The sequence below is a fragment of the Sebastes umbrosus genome, chromosome 10, assembly GCF_015220745.1.
Source record: "Sebastes umbrosus isolate fSebUmb1 chromosome 10, fSebUmb1.pri, whole genome shotgun sequence".
NCBI classification, from domain to species: Eukaryota; Metazoa; Chordata; class Actinopteri; order Perciformes; family Sebastidae; genus Sebastes; species Sebastes umbrosus.
In genome coordinates, this window is record NC_051278.1 from 32,288,991 (window position 1) to 32,305,545 (window position 16,555).

General features: G+C 39.1%; 2 protein-coding genes and 1 long non-coding RNA gene across 6 annotated transcripts in view; 2 read left to right on the plus strand and 1 right to left on the minus strand.

Annotated features, from left to right (window-relative positions):
• The window catches only part of LOC119495190 (inactive phospholipase D5-like), an 80,377-nt gene extending 76,143 nt beyond the window's left edge, over positions 1-4,234 (plus strand). For both annotated transcript variants that reach the window (XM_037781432.1, XM_037781433.1), the window contains 4 exons: positions 926-1,062; positions 1,213-1,378; positions 1,474-1,564; positions 3,389-4,234. In XM_037781432.1, coding sequence (XP_037637360.1) covers positions 926-1,062; positions 1,213-1,378; positions 1,474-1,564; positions 3,389-3,921 — 927 coding nt within the window. In that variant the 3' untranslated portion in view covers positions 3,922-4,234. The remainder of the gene's footprint in view (positions 1-925; positions 1,063-1,212; positions 1,379-1,473; positions 1,565-3,388) is intronic.
• A 556-nt stretch (positions 4,235-4,790) lies between these two features.
• Positions 4,791-5,155, minus strand: LOC119495193. Its single transcript, XR_005208385.1, has 2 exons — positions 4,956-5,155; positions 4,791-4,915 (listed from the first exon to the last, which is right to left on the minus strand). It is a non-coding gene; the product is annotated as an uncharacterized LOC119495193 (long non-coding RNA).
• Positions 5,156-11,596: 6,441 nt separating this feature from the next.
• Positions 11,597-16,555, plus strand: part of cfap36 (cilia and flagella associated protein 36) — a 31,569-nt gene continuing 26,610 nt past the window's right edge. Inside the window, exons 1-3 of one of the 3 annotated variants that reach the window (XM_037781434.1) lie at positions 11,597-12,000; positions 12,532-12,596; positions 12,712-12,813. In XM_037781434.1, the coding sequence (XP_037637362.1) occupies positions 11,895-12,000; positions 12,532-12,596; positions 12,712-12,813 (273 nt within the window). In that variant the 5' untranslated portion in view covers positions 11,597-11,894. The remainder of the gene's footprint in view (positions 12,001-12,531; positions 12,597-12,711; positions 12,814-16,555) is intronic. The other 2 variants (XM_037781436.1, XM_037781435.1) reach the window with 2 other exon arrangements.

Here is a 16,555-nt window from a genome sequence, read left to right on the forward strand (position 1 = left end):
CAAGTCACAATGTCTGCCCTGAAAAAGGTCTATTATCAGAAACAGTTTGCTATACAAATCAGCTGAAATTAGACACAGATATTCAGGCTTTATAACAAGGGACTCTAACTTTAAATAGTAAAAAATTCAAATGTGTACAGCACACTCAGCAATCATCTCCAGTGGAGGTACATTTTTCATACCGAGTGTCTCTACGGCACACTGTGTCTTTCAGTGTCATCTTCTTCCTGCAGATGAGTGATGGTGATGTCATCCTACCTGCAGCAGGTTTGACTGGGCATTTCATCTCTAGAGGATTAATATCAGCACCAAGCACACACTCGCAGTTAAACATTCACAGGTGTCTGTCAGCAAGAAGTGAAAACTGAAACTTCAAGGCTGTGTACAAGACATGCACATAGACACCAACATCAAACGAAGGAAGAGAGGGCTTTCAGGACTTGTCTTTGTGTTCACAACCTTAAAGGACCAGTGTAATTAGGGGGATCTATTGACAGAAATGTAATATAATATGAATAAGTATGTTTTTACCTTTGGCCTTGAAGGAGGTTATGTTTTCTCCGGTGTTGGATTGTTTGTTTGTCTGTTAGCAGGATTACTCCAAAAGTTTGCGGTGGATTTGAATGACACTTTTTGGAGGGGTGGAGTGTAGCACATTGAACAAGCCATTAGATTTTGGTGGCGATCTGGATCAAAGGTGCCTTGTGTGGCAGTATTGAAAACCAACGGCCGTGACAAAGCATCTGTATTTAACACCCTGGGAATGAGAATGAGCTGTACTGACCCACATGTATGAGTTTTATAATGGCTGATAATGCACATTTAATGAGCTGATAACAGTCGAATCAGGTGCACCGGTTCCTCTCATCACCCAACACCAACACTTCCTAATTGTCTTGGCCTGTCTTTCCTCCTCTGACAACAGAGCTCCCCAGATGTTTTCATCCCCAAAGATCGTAGCAATGATCTTGATGCCATTTCCAGGGTCATCAAGGAGGCCCAGCATTTCATCTATATCTCCATCATCGATTACCTGCCCCTCCTCAGCCGCAACGCTCACAGGTTAGAACCACTGTGCCTCTGTAGAAGTTGCTTTTTTTTTTTATTACTTTGGACAGGCATTTATCATCAAAAGCTCGGATGCTTTGCGTTGGTTCAAGTGATTGAACGCTGTGTGCCCACATTTGTCTGCCTGTTTGTATCTGCGCCAAGGTACTGGTCCCGTATCGACAGTCTTATCCGGGAGGCTCTGATCCTGAGGAAGGTCCGGGTCCGTCTGCTGATAAGCTGCTGGGAAAAGACTAATCCACTTACTTTCAACTTCGTCTGGTCCCTGAGGAGTCTGTGCATGGAGCAGGCCAACTGCTCACTGGAAGCTGTAAGTTCAAGGCTGCCACGTACTATTTTCAACTCTACAGATACGCTTTATCGATGCTCCCACCGCTCTGTGTTTGTGTGTGTGTGTCTGTGCAGAAGTTCTTCAACCCCAGAGTGCAGAGGGACGGCAGTCTTCAAGGAATAAACCACAACAGGTTTATGGTGACAGACAGAGCCATTTATTTAGGTGAGCTCATCAACTAGACCAGGGGTCAGCAACCTTTACTATCAAAAGAGCCATTTTAGGCAAAAAAAAACCAAAAAAATCTGTCTGGAGCTGCAAAACATTTGAGCATTATGATGAAGGTAACACAGTTTATAGTCTAAGTATATAGTATATAAGTCTAATGCAGTGAGGGCCAAGTGCAAATGTACTAGGGAGTATTAGGGCCACATTGAGGGAAAAAACATCTGAGATTTCCAGAATAAGGTCATAATATTACGAGAAAAAAGTTGTAATATTACGAGAATAAAGTCATAACTTTACGAGAAGAAAAATCGTAGTATAACGAGAATAAAGTCATAATATTACGAGAATAACGTAATAATATTACGAGAATAAAGTCATAACTTTACAAGAAAAAAGTCTTAATATTACGAGAATAGAGTCATAACTTTACGAGAAAAAAGTCGTAATATTACGAATATAAAGTCATAACTTAACGTGAAAAAAGTTGTAATATTACAAGAATAAAGTCATAACTTTACGAGAAAAAAGTCGTAATATTACGAGAATAAAGTCATAACTTAACGAGAAAAAAGTTGTAATATTACAAAGAAAAAAGTCATAATATTACGAGAATAAAGTCAGAATTTTCCAAGAAAAAAAGAAAATAGCACGTAAAATTACTACTTTATAATATTAGGACTTTATTTTGATAAGATTTTTTTTTTTTTTCCTCAATGTGGCCCTAATACTCCATCATACCATAGACCTACAACAATGATAAATAAAAAATAAAATGTAAACAAAAAAACAGTTATTATTTCCACTCATTTTTTTTTAAATCCACGGGGAGCTACTGGAGAGGAGCTAGAGATAAACAACATAGGGTTATTGAGAGGCAGTGGCTTAAAATTAATAATATTCTTGTTGGCAGGACTACTAGGCTGAAATTATACATTGAGACTGAGACCGACCCACCAGCTAACTAATTGAAAGTTAGGACAAAAAGACCTCCACAGGGTGGATGGGTGGGTCAAAAAACACAGGACTTTCATCCAAGAGACCGGTGTTTGTGTCCCGTGTGAAACCAGAAGTCAAAGTCGATTATTTGTAACATAACTTCTGTACTTAAGTTACAGCACTTCCTGAGTTATTTTAAGCCAAACCACAATCTTTTACTAATCCTAACTGAGTAGTTTTGTTGCCTAAGCCCAACCAAGTAAATATTTTACTAATCCTAACTGAGTAGTTTTGTTGCCTAAGCCTAACCAAGTAAATATTTTCCTAAACCTAACTAAGTAGTTTTGTTGCATAAGCCTAACCAAGTCGATCTTTTCCTAAACCTGACTAATTAGTTTTATTTTGAAAAGACTGGAGCGGAAATTGACACGTGCATCACCTGTTGCTGGACATAATATGTTGTTGAAAGTTGGGTCTATGTAAACGGGTCAAATAGATTACATTTTGTGACTATTTCACGAACTAACGTGAGACTAGATAGGAAAGAGTCAGGCTAGCTGTTTCTCCTTGCTTCCAGTCTTTATGCTAAGCTAAGCTAATCACCTCCTGGCTCCAGCTCTGTACTTTAACACACAGAAATAAAAGTGGTATGGATCTTCTCATCGTTTAACTCTCAGAAATAAGGCAATTTTCTCAAAATAGTCAAAAAAAATTATATTCTTGGAAGTTGAAAACAGGACACTTTACAGCGGAGAATGGTCTTTGATTCAGTATATTTATCCACATGGCAATGTTTAAAAATTGTTATTTGGTCATCTTGGCATGATGTTTTTTGTCTTATTTCTCACATAAAACTATGGTCACTTATTTGTTTCTTCCTGACAGGTAACCTGGATTGGGTGGGGAATGAGTTTACCTTTAATGCAGGAGCAGGACTGGTGATCAGTCAGCCAGAGGGCATTGAGGAGAGGAACTCTACAGTGGTGGAGCAGCTACGGGCTGCGTTCGAGAGGGACTGGTTTTCACGTTACACCCGCTCACTGCAGTCCAATAAGATCCCCGTCTGCAACAAGCATCAGATCGACAGACTGGTGCCAGGCAAAACTAACCATCTAGACAATGGACCAATGCCTATCAGAACAGGCCAGCACGATAACGGACCTGCACCAATTAGACACAATCACAAAGATGATGGACCGGGTAAAACAAAGCACCATGACGACAGACCAAGCAAAATTAGTAGCCAAGGCCAGGACAATGGACTGGTGCCAATTATAGATGGTTACCAAGAGAGGGGACGAGTCAAAATGAGTCACCCTGACAACAGACAGGTACAAATCAAAGGTAATCCAATGGAAGCACCCAGTCAGTCAGCTGAGAGCAGCGGCAGCAGAGAGATCTTCAACGGGTCCCTGTGACCACCAAGCACGATAAGTTCCCTTTCACTGACCTGCTCTCTTCCAGTAACAGTGGACTTACCACACTGGGTCTTTGTAGCATTTTGGTGTTGCCATTTTGAAGAAAACAGAAAAATTGAAGATATCTGGTGTGCAAGACTCGATCATGTTCATGGAAGAACTCAGGAAGGAAAGTCAATGTTGGCACTTTTGATGGATTTTTTTTTTTAAGATAATTTTTTGTGCTTTCTTGCTTTTAGGAGAGAGAAAGAGTACAATAAGATATTCCTTTATTAGTCCCACCGTAGGGAAATTTAAAGTGTACAGCAGCAAAGGGGATAGTGCAAAAAACAAGAAGCATCGGTAAAAGCAAAAAGCAAGATGCAACACAGTGCAAAAAACAAAACAAAAGTGAAACAAAACATGAACAATTTCAATAGAAGGAAATATAAACAAGGGGAAATATTAAAAATAGGAACAATATATACAGTATTGACAATAAACAGACTATTAACATAATTGTACAAGTGGAAAAATGATATTGCACCGTGAAATGAAATTCAACCTGAAAATAATGCACAGTATGAATTACACCTGAGTAGTATTGATATTGCACAGTCAGATAGTCAAATACTTTGTGCATCTCCAGCAGTATTATGAAGGAGTTACTGTGCATTCAAATAATGACTTAAAACTGTAAACATATTTGATAACTTCAGATCTTTGTCCCCTTCGTACCAAAATCAACCTGAAACTATCAGTTAATAAACTGTTCATTTATTCCAGCTAATTAAACTGTTGTCAGGCTATCAAAAAGGTGTTATCAGTCGCTATAAGCCCCATAGATGTGGGTCAATAGGGACCTACCACACCCACTAGTAGGTTTTATCATCTATTCACATGGTAGATCTACGAAAGAAGGTATAAAAGAACATGACAGCGACTTCTAGCAACCATAGTAATTGTGACAGGAGTAGAAGCGGAAGTCAGGCGCTGTAGTATAGACAGTGTGAAACTACATATAGGATGGAGGTTGGGGACTATGGATGGGACACAAAACAGCGCTTTACCGAGGAGACTGGAGTTCGCATTCCGTGTGAAATCAACAATGAGTAGCTGTCTTTGTGTTCGTAGTTATTTTAACCCAAAACACAATGTTTTTCCCTAAACTTAACTAAGTGTTGATGGGGTTTTTTTTCGCCTAAACCTAAAGAAGTTGTAGTTTTGTTGTCTCAACCTAACTGTTTGTTTTTTTGCCTAAACCTAAAGAAGCCTTTTTGTTTGTGTTTCATTCAGTTTTACAGCATGTTAGAACGTGTTGCTTTTAAATTTCACTTTCACTTTTACAACGTAGTAGGCCCGTAATGATCCACATCTATGGTGCTTATAGCCACTGATAATGCCTATTTAATGGCCTGATAACAGTCGAATCGGGTGCTTATTCTAATGTCAGATGACATTAAAGGTAGGGACGGTAATCTTGAGAAACTGACAAGAGTACACTAGCTTAAAAATATTATAGAACTGAAAAACCCGGCCCAGTGTTGCCAACTCTTTTCCAATGAAAGTAGCTAACAGCACTAGCTCCAAAAGTCCCTAAATCTAGAGAGAACATCAGCACCACTGATAGTCCAACCCTTCAGGCCTCCCTCCAAAGCCACTCCCCCAAAATGATCCCAATGACCGTAAACAACGAACATGGCTATTGTTAGTACTCACAGCTGTCAAGCTAGCAGCTTGTGGTTTATTACAGTTCTGTGAGAGCCACAGATACCAGATTTAGTTTTTTGGTCAGAGCATTTGATTTTTTAATTGCTGTCGGGATGTAATGAGAATTTCAACAAATATAACAAAAAGTGTATATGACCAGCACTACCAACCCTTCCTTCAATAGAAACAGACAACCTTAAGTGTACATATTAACACAGGCCCCTCTGAAGGGTTTTTAAATGTTCACCCTGAGGAGTCAAAATTGCAATTTTATTTCCACTCACAAGAACACACTAAATTGATGAACATTGCCATCAGTCCTATAATGGAAACAAACCCGTAACTCATTTTGAGTGCTGACCCACAGTTGAGGAGCTGGGGCTCTAAAAGGTGATTGATGAAATCATGTCCACCATGTTTTAATCTCAGTAACACCATACAGACAGGGGTTACATAATCCAGGACACGATGCGTCATATATCTCTCCACAGCAGGATGGCGTATATCAAAATGTTTTATTTTATGGAGGTCGTAATTGAATTAGATGATGCACCTATTGTATTGTGTGTATTACATAACACCAAATGTACTATCGTGTGGAGTTGTCAATGAAAAACTCTAGCTGTTTTTCTCTGGAGGAAGAGGAAGGCTATTGATCTGGATGGGTCCTTATAGATAATCATTCCAGGTCCCATATACAAATCCCAGATTGAATGCCGAGTGCACTGTTGTGACTTATTGAACAAATACTAGAAGGGGCCAGAGGGTCTCTGCTGTCAGCCAAATCAATGCAATGAATTTTTAACAGAGCTCGACGGTTGCAGCTGCTGCAGTTTAACCTCAAGGTCATTGTTGTCTGTAATGTCATACTTGTGACTGAATATATACTGTATTACCTTTACCGTATGGAGGTAGAGCTAAAAATACATGATTGGTAGCAAAAAACAACTAATTTACTTTTGACTGAAACTTGTATCGACTTTCATCTGCATTTTGAATGATTGCATGTCAGTTTAAGACCTTTACACGCTCTTTGCTGTGAGTGCAATTTTTTGCAACAATGCTTGTGAGTTTATAAGGTAGGGGCATTTTCTTTTTTTTTTTCCAAAGCCATTAATCAAGGAAACAGGAAAACATTTCCAGAAAGAGCTACATAGCGATTCATTCATCAACAATATGTAGGATGTTATGGTCAATGCTTTAATGGGAAAGCTGCACAGGTGTAATGAATTCACTTAGCAGGAAAAACAATTGCATGCTTTGATTCTGCCGGAAAACGGAAGTTGTTACAGTCAGAATGCATAAAAGGCTGAGCTGTAACCAGAAAGAATGATGAACAGGCAGGCATTTGTCAGCCGGTGAGTTATCAGGTCATTAAATGGGCGTTTTCAGTGGTTATAAGCCTCATAGAGATGGGTCAGAAGGGGCCTGCTACATCTAAAAGTAGGTTTTACAAAACAACGGAATTTTTACCAGGAGACCCGTGTTCGAGACTGTTGTTGACTGGTGTTTTGTTTTGTAAGGAAAACACGTGTTTTACTAGTTTACTTACTTATTTTAAGCACAACCCTGACATTTTCCCTTCCCTTAACTAAGTGTTTTTCTTGCCTAAACCTAACAGTGGACGTTTGCGTGATGTACAAATCATACACGATAAGCGGTGTACAAATGACAAAAACGCTAAAATGCGTACTCATGACAAGCGGAATGTCCGTGTAATGTTGTGGTATTTTTCGCCTTCCTGCAAGACCAGGTTGGTTAGAACGTTTTGGTTTTAAGTTTCACTTTCACTTTTACAACATGGTAGGCATAGTAGACCCCTACTGACCTACATCCATGTAAGTGATAACGTACAGCGAGCTTGAAATAAACCCTGACAGGGCGATGCAGGACTGAAGGAAGCGGAGGGGTGGACTTGCATCGCCCTGAAGGGGTTTATTTCATAACAATAACCAGCTTGCTGTACATTATCCCACTTATTACACGGCTACTTACTTAAAGGTATGATATGTAACCGTTGTCAGTTGCTGTTTGTAAACACGCCGCATTCAAATTTGGCCACAGCTAAACTAGCCGAGAGTGAGAGAGAGAGTAGCGATGGTCGAACGAGCTATAGAGTGACTGGACAGAGAAAGCTCTGTTAGAGAGAAAAAAGAAGCAAATCAGAGAAAAAAAACATTATTTTCAGATTGTTTCCCGGTGGTTACGTTCTAAAACACAAATAAACACACAGCTAACTCCGCATAACTGCAGGAAGGTGCCGAGTTGCCGGATCCTGAATGAATGCAGGCTTCCAGTCTGCTGGCTGTGGCTCAGCGCTGTTCTCGTTAAACTACTGACACACAGGAGCAGGGGGATCACTGGAACACATGAACATAACACAACCCGTTTTCATCCGCTAAATACGGCCGCTTTGTATCTCAGGGCTAAAGGGGGACTTGTGAGTCGGTATCAGAAGCTAAGGGGCGTGACAAAGCAGCGATATTTGACTGTGTGAACGGGCTGCACACCCTACGTGCGTTATTGACTGGGGGTTACACCCCCACGTGGGACACAAAGCCACTTTCCTGGCGCCTGGAAGTGTCCCGAGTACGGCAAAATAAGAAGAACAGAGAAAATCCTGGATGAGGGCTGCAAGGTTTTTGTAGAAACAGACACCACCACACACTTCTAGTGGAGCATAAGTGATGATTGAGAGGGATTGTTTTCATATCAGTCTATACATTGTTTTAGTTCATTCTTGCATTTTATACCTTTACGAAATCAATAATTTGACACAAAAATGGGCGACGCTGGTGAACTCCGACGCGAAGCAACGATCTGCTATAAAGAAATAACAGACCGTAGAACGCCGTCATTGACCAATCAGAATCAAGTGTTCAACAAAGCCGGGTAATAAGAGGCTTATCAGTAAAGGGTAATGTACAGGGCAATGCTGCACCCCGACATGAGGCGGAGGGGTGGTCCCCAACGTGACGCAACGGTCTGCTATAAAGAAATAACAGACGGTAGAACGCCGTCATTGACCAATCAGAATTGAGTATTCAACAAAGCTGTGTAATAAGAGGCTTATAACGACTGATAACGCACATTTAATGAGCTGATAACAGTCAAATCGGGTGCAGCCATTTGTGGTAAAGTGATATATCACATGATTTCTGGTAGATATCACCAGTATTCTGCATACAGTATTTGTGCCTGCTCTTTTTGTGCTACAGGTCAAATGTAGGCCACTACACAGACTCAGTTTGGTCATACAGTGAGTCCTAATACAGACAGGACACATGTAGCTGACCCACTGACTTCCCCACAGTGGGAAATCAAACAAAATACCCCCCTTGACAAGTGTTATCTGGTCATGATGGGTAACTTCTGCCATCTAGAGGATGTCTTGTGAAAGAACATTTTCGTATCACTTATTTGCTGCAACATTATACTTTTAAAAACAATGCACTTTTAAAAGACATTGTTCACAACTACTGTTTATATGACAATTCTTATCAAATGTATAAAAGGTAGTGACACTGGAATGAAATTTTGTTTGACAGCTTCTTGGTATGTGGTGATCAGAAAATCATTTATTCTTTATAAGACAACACATATTGTACTCACAGTATAGAACGGGAAGTTAATATTTATAGCATCAAAGTATAAATCAATAATATATATGTGATAAAAATTCCACTTTAACATCCCTTGCTGCTGTATGTGTGCCCTAACACTTTCTCTCTTTCTGTGCAAGATACAAGCATTAATCCATCCATAAATGGATTCATGACTCTGATGTGAAGCAGACAATCATCTGTTTCATTTCTGGGATAATTTCTCCATATACAGTGAGTAGAACTTGGCATTATCTCAGTAACAATGTCCACATATTTTCTTGCCAAACGCTACGTCAACACACTGTATTGCTTGTAATCTGACAGCTGGTCTGGCGTCAGATTCAGTACTTTATGCTGCTATTATCTATGATTGTTACACTTGGGCAGGAATGCTGCTAATGCACCCTGTACCACGTCTTTGTGTACATTACTAGTTTTCAACCTATTTTGATAATTAAAAACAGGAAGCAGGGACCAGGACTGCACCTTTAATCAGCAACCGTTTACAATCTGCTACATGCAAATTACAAAAATCAAAGCAAAAACAACAGGAATGTTTCTGTATCACCTGTCCGTCTGTCCATCCCTCCAGTGAGATTAAAGAAAATTGAACAATTTTTGACTGAAAACTCTATGAAAGATTCTGTTTTTTCTTGAAGTCAGATGGGTATATATAAATGGGGTTGATGTAGCTGTAAAGTTGAACAGACTGAAGCACTATTACTGACTGGTTCAATTGAAATGCTCACTGTAAAAGCTTTTTTAATGTCGCCTACCTTTTATTCTATTGAATTGTGTCGGCATGACTGCTGCTTGCATGCCCTGCCTTTATGAACTGTGCACAGTATGAGTCTTTCTATAGATAATGTTAATATTGAAACCTTTAAAAATACAGAAGGAATGTATATTTATTGAATACCCTTGTTAATGCACACTACTGAATTATATGATCACTGTTTTTACTCTTAATAAAAAAATATTTACTCTTCGCTTTTTGTGTGTGGGTGTCTTTGTGTTTAAGTATAAGTGACTCGTGTTTCCTTAACACAAAGACTGTTAATTAAAGCAGGGTTAAGAACCAGGGTGGCTTACCTCAGAAGTTAATCTTTAGTAAATCACTGCCCTGTGGCTGTTTGACAGCCCTGTGGAGCCTGAATGGACAGGCCTCTGGCTAAGCACAGTAGTATTCAGATTTCAACACGAATAGATGTAGACCGAATAATTACCAATCATATTCACCTGATTCATTTACTATGAGGTTAAAGTTCCACACACATTTATTTGAATCCACCAGTACAATACAGGATTCAAACATACCAGCCAATTCTTATTCCCGGGGTGTCCAATACCGACACTTTGTCACGGCCATCGGCGTCAGATACTGACGCACAGGGCACCCTTTAGAATCGGTATGAGATGCACCAAGCTTTCCATTAAAGCTGCAGTAGTCAGTATATTTTTGGCATCATTGGGCAAAAATTCCCTAGTAACCTTTCAGCATATTGTAATTCAAGTGTTCTGAGAGAAAACTAGACTTCTGCTCCTCCTCATGGCTCTGTTTTCAGGCTTTAAAAAAATCAAATAAAATCGGGAGACTTTGGCCAATCACAGGTCATTTCAGAGAGAGAGCGTTCCTATTGGCTGTTCATTCAACGGAGGCAGCTGTCAATCACTCGTGAACTCCGATCAAACGGTCAAACTAGGGAGCGCTGATCAAATATGAATCAATATTCTGTTACTGTAATGCCTATTTTGATTTTTTTAATTTGTCCTCTTGGGTTCTGGGCATTTTTCTTTTCTTTTTTTTTTTTACAAACCAAGGAATCAATCCATGAATCGAAAATAAAATAATCAGGAGTTTAACTCATAAACAAATAATCAATAGTTGCAGTCATACATGAAATGGTTAAAAATTAGCTCCACCTCAACCAACAACAGCAGTAGACTGCTACTCACATTAATGAGTGGAATAGCCTACTAATCTAATTATCTAATACAGTAGCCTATATAATAATACAACAGTCACAGCGGCCATTTTTCTGTATGAGTACATATACTTTTACTTTTAATACTTTAAGTACATTTTCCTAATTATACTGACACACATTTTCAATGCAGGATTTTTACTTTTAAAGTATTTGTATATATTTGTACTTAACTAAAGTATCTGAATACTTACCACTGCTATTGATTACATCATTTCAAACTTGTAAGATACTAAATTGTAACATACATGTTTAGTGTAGAGAGCTGAAACAACAGAAAATGTGTTATGACATGAAGTGAAGCTGAGAGCCAGCAGCAGCAGCAGCAGCAGAAGAGATACCTGTGTGGCTGTTACCTGTCTGGGCTCGAGCAGAATGCTGCATCACACTGACGTCACGGTTACCTTAGCAACCGATTAGGCGTCACCACTCTGGGCTGCAGATTCATGAGTGCGCGTTTCTTCCCGGAGACCGTCCCGTCCCGTCCTCTTAATACACCCATGGTCCCGTCCCGTCGAGAGGGGGACAACCGACACAAGGGGACTGGTTTCTGAAGGACAGTAAAGCAGATGTCTCTTCCCAGCAGCCTGCTGGGTTCTGTCTGTTCTTCGTGGTGTAGCGGACCAGACGACCGTCTCTGTGCTGCTGGTGCTGGTGGTGTTGTTGTTGTTGTTGTCAGCCAGCAGCAGCCACCATGGCTGAGGAGGACAGTGAATGGGTGGTAGAGAGCATCGTTGGATACCTGGGAAGTCCCGAGTGGATCATTCCTGTCACGGACTTTATGGAGAACAAATGCACAGGTAAAAGCAGCAGGTTCTCCGCCATGTTCAGTCTGCAGGAGCTCCGGCTCCTCAGTGACAGTAGAGCCTCTTTGGAGCTGCGCACCGTTAGCACGGTGGCTAAGCTAACGCTAACGCTGACTTGTGACTGCGTTGTTTCTGTTAGCAGATTTGTAGGCTGTGCTATTTTTATACTGTTTGTTTACTCTGCACTTTGATTAATACACGTCCCTTTTGCGAGTTAAAGGGGATTTCAGAACATTTCCCTCTAAATAAAGCCACAAAGGACATGTATAGGTAACAAGTGATAACTCAGTTAAGGTACTGTAGCTAGTTAACGTCAGTAAGAGAGCTAGCTAGCAAAATCACTTCAAAACCTGAGCTACCAAAAAGTTAATTCATATGAACTGATTGTGTGCAATCAACTCTAACGTTACATAACACACACAGCCTGGTAAATCAAGATAGTTTAGTGTTTTCAGATCTCCTGTGGGCACAGTGTAAATGTTGAATTACTAACATTTCTATGCTATTCATTTGGCCTTTTCTTAGTTTTTGATGACGAAGATGAAAATAAGTTGTCATACACAGAGATCCACCAGCAGTATAAGAAGTTGGTGAGTACAGTCTTTGGTCCAGATGTGTCAAACTTCCACATCAACGTTACTCAGTAGTGGTTTTCTATTATTGACTCAGCACACTGGACTGATGTAAGCTGCTTTGCTGTTGCAGGTGGAGAATCTGTTGGGGAATTACATGCAGGAGGTTGGCATCAACGAGCATCAGTTTCTGGATGCATGCACCTCTCCTTTTGCCAAGTCCAAAACACTGCAGGTACATTAAGCTCCCTGTTCGCACACCACCAGTGAGTCAGCATGCCAGTTAACCTGAATGGAGATTTGCTTACACAACTACAGTTATGCTGCTTTGTACCTGGTTGCCAAACATATCTGGTCTCTGTCTCCTCCTTAAAGGTAGATGTGTGTTTTCCTGATGAATCAGCAAAAGGAGAATCCAGTTTGTGATATATTTATCCCAAATTCTGTCCTGTCGCAGTGCCATAACGTTGTCAGGCTGAATGTGTTACCCAAACAGGTCAATTCCAAGCAACAGATTTTCACCAAAAGTTATTATTCTTTGCCTGAACCCTGGTATATCAGGAATCGCTCATGTTTTCATTAGGGGAAGCTGCGATACTTGGTCTTTGGGTATCGGCCGATACCGACTGCCAATCTGATACCAGTGTTTAATTAATAAGATGTATGCCTCAATGTGTGGAAGTGACTGGGATCATTCTTTTATGTGTAAGCAAACATCAGGCTTGACTTAAACATTTATTTCCTAACTTTGTAAAACGAAATGCAACAAGGTAACAAAATAAATACATAGATTTAATTTTACTGAATTGTTATTTATTATTAGAATAATAAATCATACATCAGCTACTTGGTAAAAAAAGATCTTCAAAATTAACAGGAATTACAATTCAAGTGTAAACCTTTTTAAGGCAGCAACAAATTGGTCAAAACTTAAACAGGTATTACAATTTCAGTATATAATGTATATAGTATATAAACATAGAATTGAATTGAATAGATCGGCCCCATTGTCACCGATACCCGATCCAGCTATTTGATATCTGATCCGGTATCGGTATCGGTGCATCCATAGTTTTCATAACTGTACCTAAAACTTGACATGACATTCTCCTGTTTATGTTGTTGCTTCTTTTAACTTTTTATTCAAATGTTGCAGCACCATGGGGCCTGTCAACTCTGTATATTTGTTCAATAGTCCTTATGGCAGACCATCTACAACTGTTTTGGCAAACTTGACGAGGTGCTTGTATCTAAAGCAGAAATGAGCTCCCATGTGTTTTTCTTTCAGAAAAATCATAAGGCATATGCTTTTTCTTCAGTCTCTTGAGTTTATTTAGTTTTATGATGTCACATCAACCTCTAATATGGCTTTTTTGAGAATTCAAGCCCACCACTGCAGCCCTTTTGTTTAGTCATTGGGAAAAATCGCAACTGTTCAGTTCTTTTATGAAAGTGTTTGTCGTTAATTCACTTACAATTTTGGAAAGATGTAACTGTTTGCCCAAGCTGTAAGTTGTTTAGTTCTTATTAGTTAGTTCTTTATTTGTGCATATAATAGAACAAAAGAGAAGAGATATACAATAACATAAATAAATGCTCAGGTGGGTTGGGAAAAAAAAACAAAACCTGAAGGCTTGTAAAAGGAACCCACCTAACAATGAAATGAAATACAGCTGTATTGTAATTTATAAACAAACTAAATATTTTTTTAAATATCTAAAAGAAAGAAAATAATACTATTTCCAAACAAGAAATGCTAGAGATGTTTGAGACAACTTGCTTAATAACATGATGTTTTAAACGTGGCATATTTTTGCTTGAATAGGAATTTTAAGATAATATTTAATATTTTACACTCTACTGTTATATTTTCCTTGGCACTGGTCAACAGCTGTAATGTGGCTGTGCCAGATTGGCAGAGATGCAGATCTGGATTTCACCAAAATCCGCCGGAGACTTGGATCTCATTAATCACCGCTGAGATAAATAGTTAATGTCTGCAAAGCTGGTCAAATTCTCCTAAAACAAAGATTAGCAGTAGCAGAAGTTTCACTTTGCAGAGGTTGTTTCAGTTTGCCCATGCAGAGATTTTGTATAAAAATGAGAAAACAGTCTAATGCAGTCATACAAACAGCCGAAGAAAGATCTTGTTTTTTATCCCGACGGAAAAAGCTAGAAAAATAAAGAATAATGATAATAACTGCTTTGTATAGACTAACATTTGAAGGCTAGCATATGATGGCACTGTATCTTCACTGAAAAAGTGGTTTGCAGCTTATAAGAGGAGAGGTGTTGACTCTCGGTTGTAGACGACTGGGATACAGTAGACAGTAGGGCTGCACCATTTTGAAAAAGTTGCGATTATTTTGACTGATATTACAATTGCAATATAATTTGCAATATTAGAGAGAATGATATTTTTTTTTACATTATATCCTCGTTTTTACTGAAAGACATATTAAAACGATTATGGTGTGATATTTGCGGGGATCTGTACCAAACAAAGATGATAAGGTGTAGGGCAGGACATCTCTGCAGCATGGCAATATTAAATAAAACATTTTGACAGACATTTCGCCTTTAACAAATGTTGCGCCTCCTACTATTTGAAAATTACAGTAGACTATATTGAGGTATCAATACAATTTTGATTAATTGTGCAGCCCTAGTAGATAGACAGAGGTTAGTGAGTGTTAGTGTCCTGTCTCTATAGACTTACCTACTGTAGCTGACTGTACCTTTCCTGTGATTAAGTTACTCAGTGAAACAGGATATACTGTAGGTCGGGGCTTCAAGGAAAGACACAGTAAGAGAAACTGACAGAAGGAGGAGGAGAAAGAGAGAAGCTGAGCATGGACTGAGAACCTGGTGACCCAGATGAACTAAGAACCCTTGAACTTGTATTAAAGCTTGGTCAGAAAGATTTGCATATAATTAGCCTCGATGGGGGTCAGACTTTTGAATACAGACAGCAGGCTAATGTGAAAGATAAGGCCTAAGTACCACTCTGTTTGCAAACATAGCTTAATTTGTGTAGGGACTTGAGTTGAGTGTACATGCTGGACGTACTGTACATCCTGTCCTGATCTATACGGGAGGCTAACGGGGCAACAATATCCTTATAGGAACATTAGCTATTTGTTATTTAGTCTTTATATTTAGATATTCTCATGCAGACAGACAACACCTGTTTCTGGAAAAATCAAATCAAGCACAAAATTTGGTCAGAGCACTGTTGCTAAAGAAATAATTCCATAATGGAGAAACTAGGGCTGTCAAAGTTAATGCGCTAATAGCACAAATTTGTTTTAACGCCACTAATTTCTTTAACGCATTATTGCAGCTTGCGATTTTAGGTTGTATGGCTAAGTTTTAAAGCTAGAGTGAAGATACTGGTATCATATGAAACTAGAAAAACCTAAGGAAAAACATTGGTACTAACCATGTCATACTGGCAAAAACTGGCAGAGCCATTTTCAAAGGGGTCCCTTGACCTCTGACCTCAAGCTATGTGAATGAAAATGGGTTCCATGGGTACCCACAAGTCTCCCCTTTACAGAAATACCCACTTTATGATAATCACATGCAGTTTGGGGCAAGTCATAGTCAAGTCAGCACACTGACACACTGACAGCTGCACTGTAAAGAACTGACTGTAGACTTTACTGTAAACACCTGGCAAAAAAGTTGCCAATAAAGTATTGTAAAATTTCTGTTAATTACTGTAAAAAGAATTACAGTATATTAGAGGAAACCTTTTACAGTTTTTTACATGTTTTGTTTTTTTACAGAAAAAAACAACAATCACTTGTAATCTAATTTACAACTTTATCTTGTATTCCATTCAAATTACAGAAGTTACCTGGCAACTACAGCTGCCAGTAATAGCTGTTAATACTTCACAATACAATGTGTTGTTGTAGAATTGTTTTAACAGTTAAAAAACATTGCAAATTCATTCAACATTACATTCAATT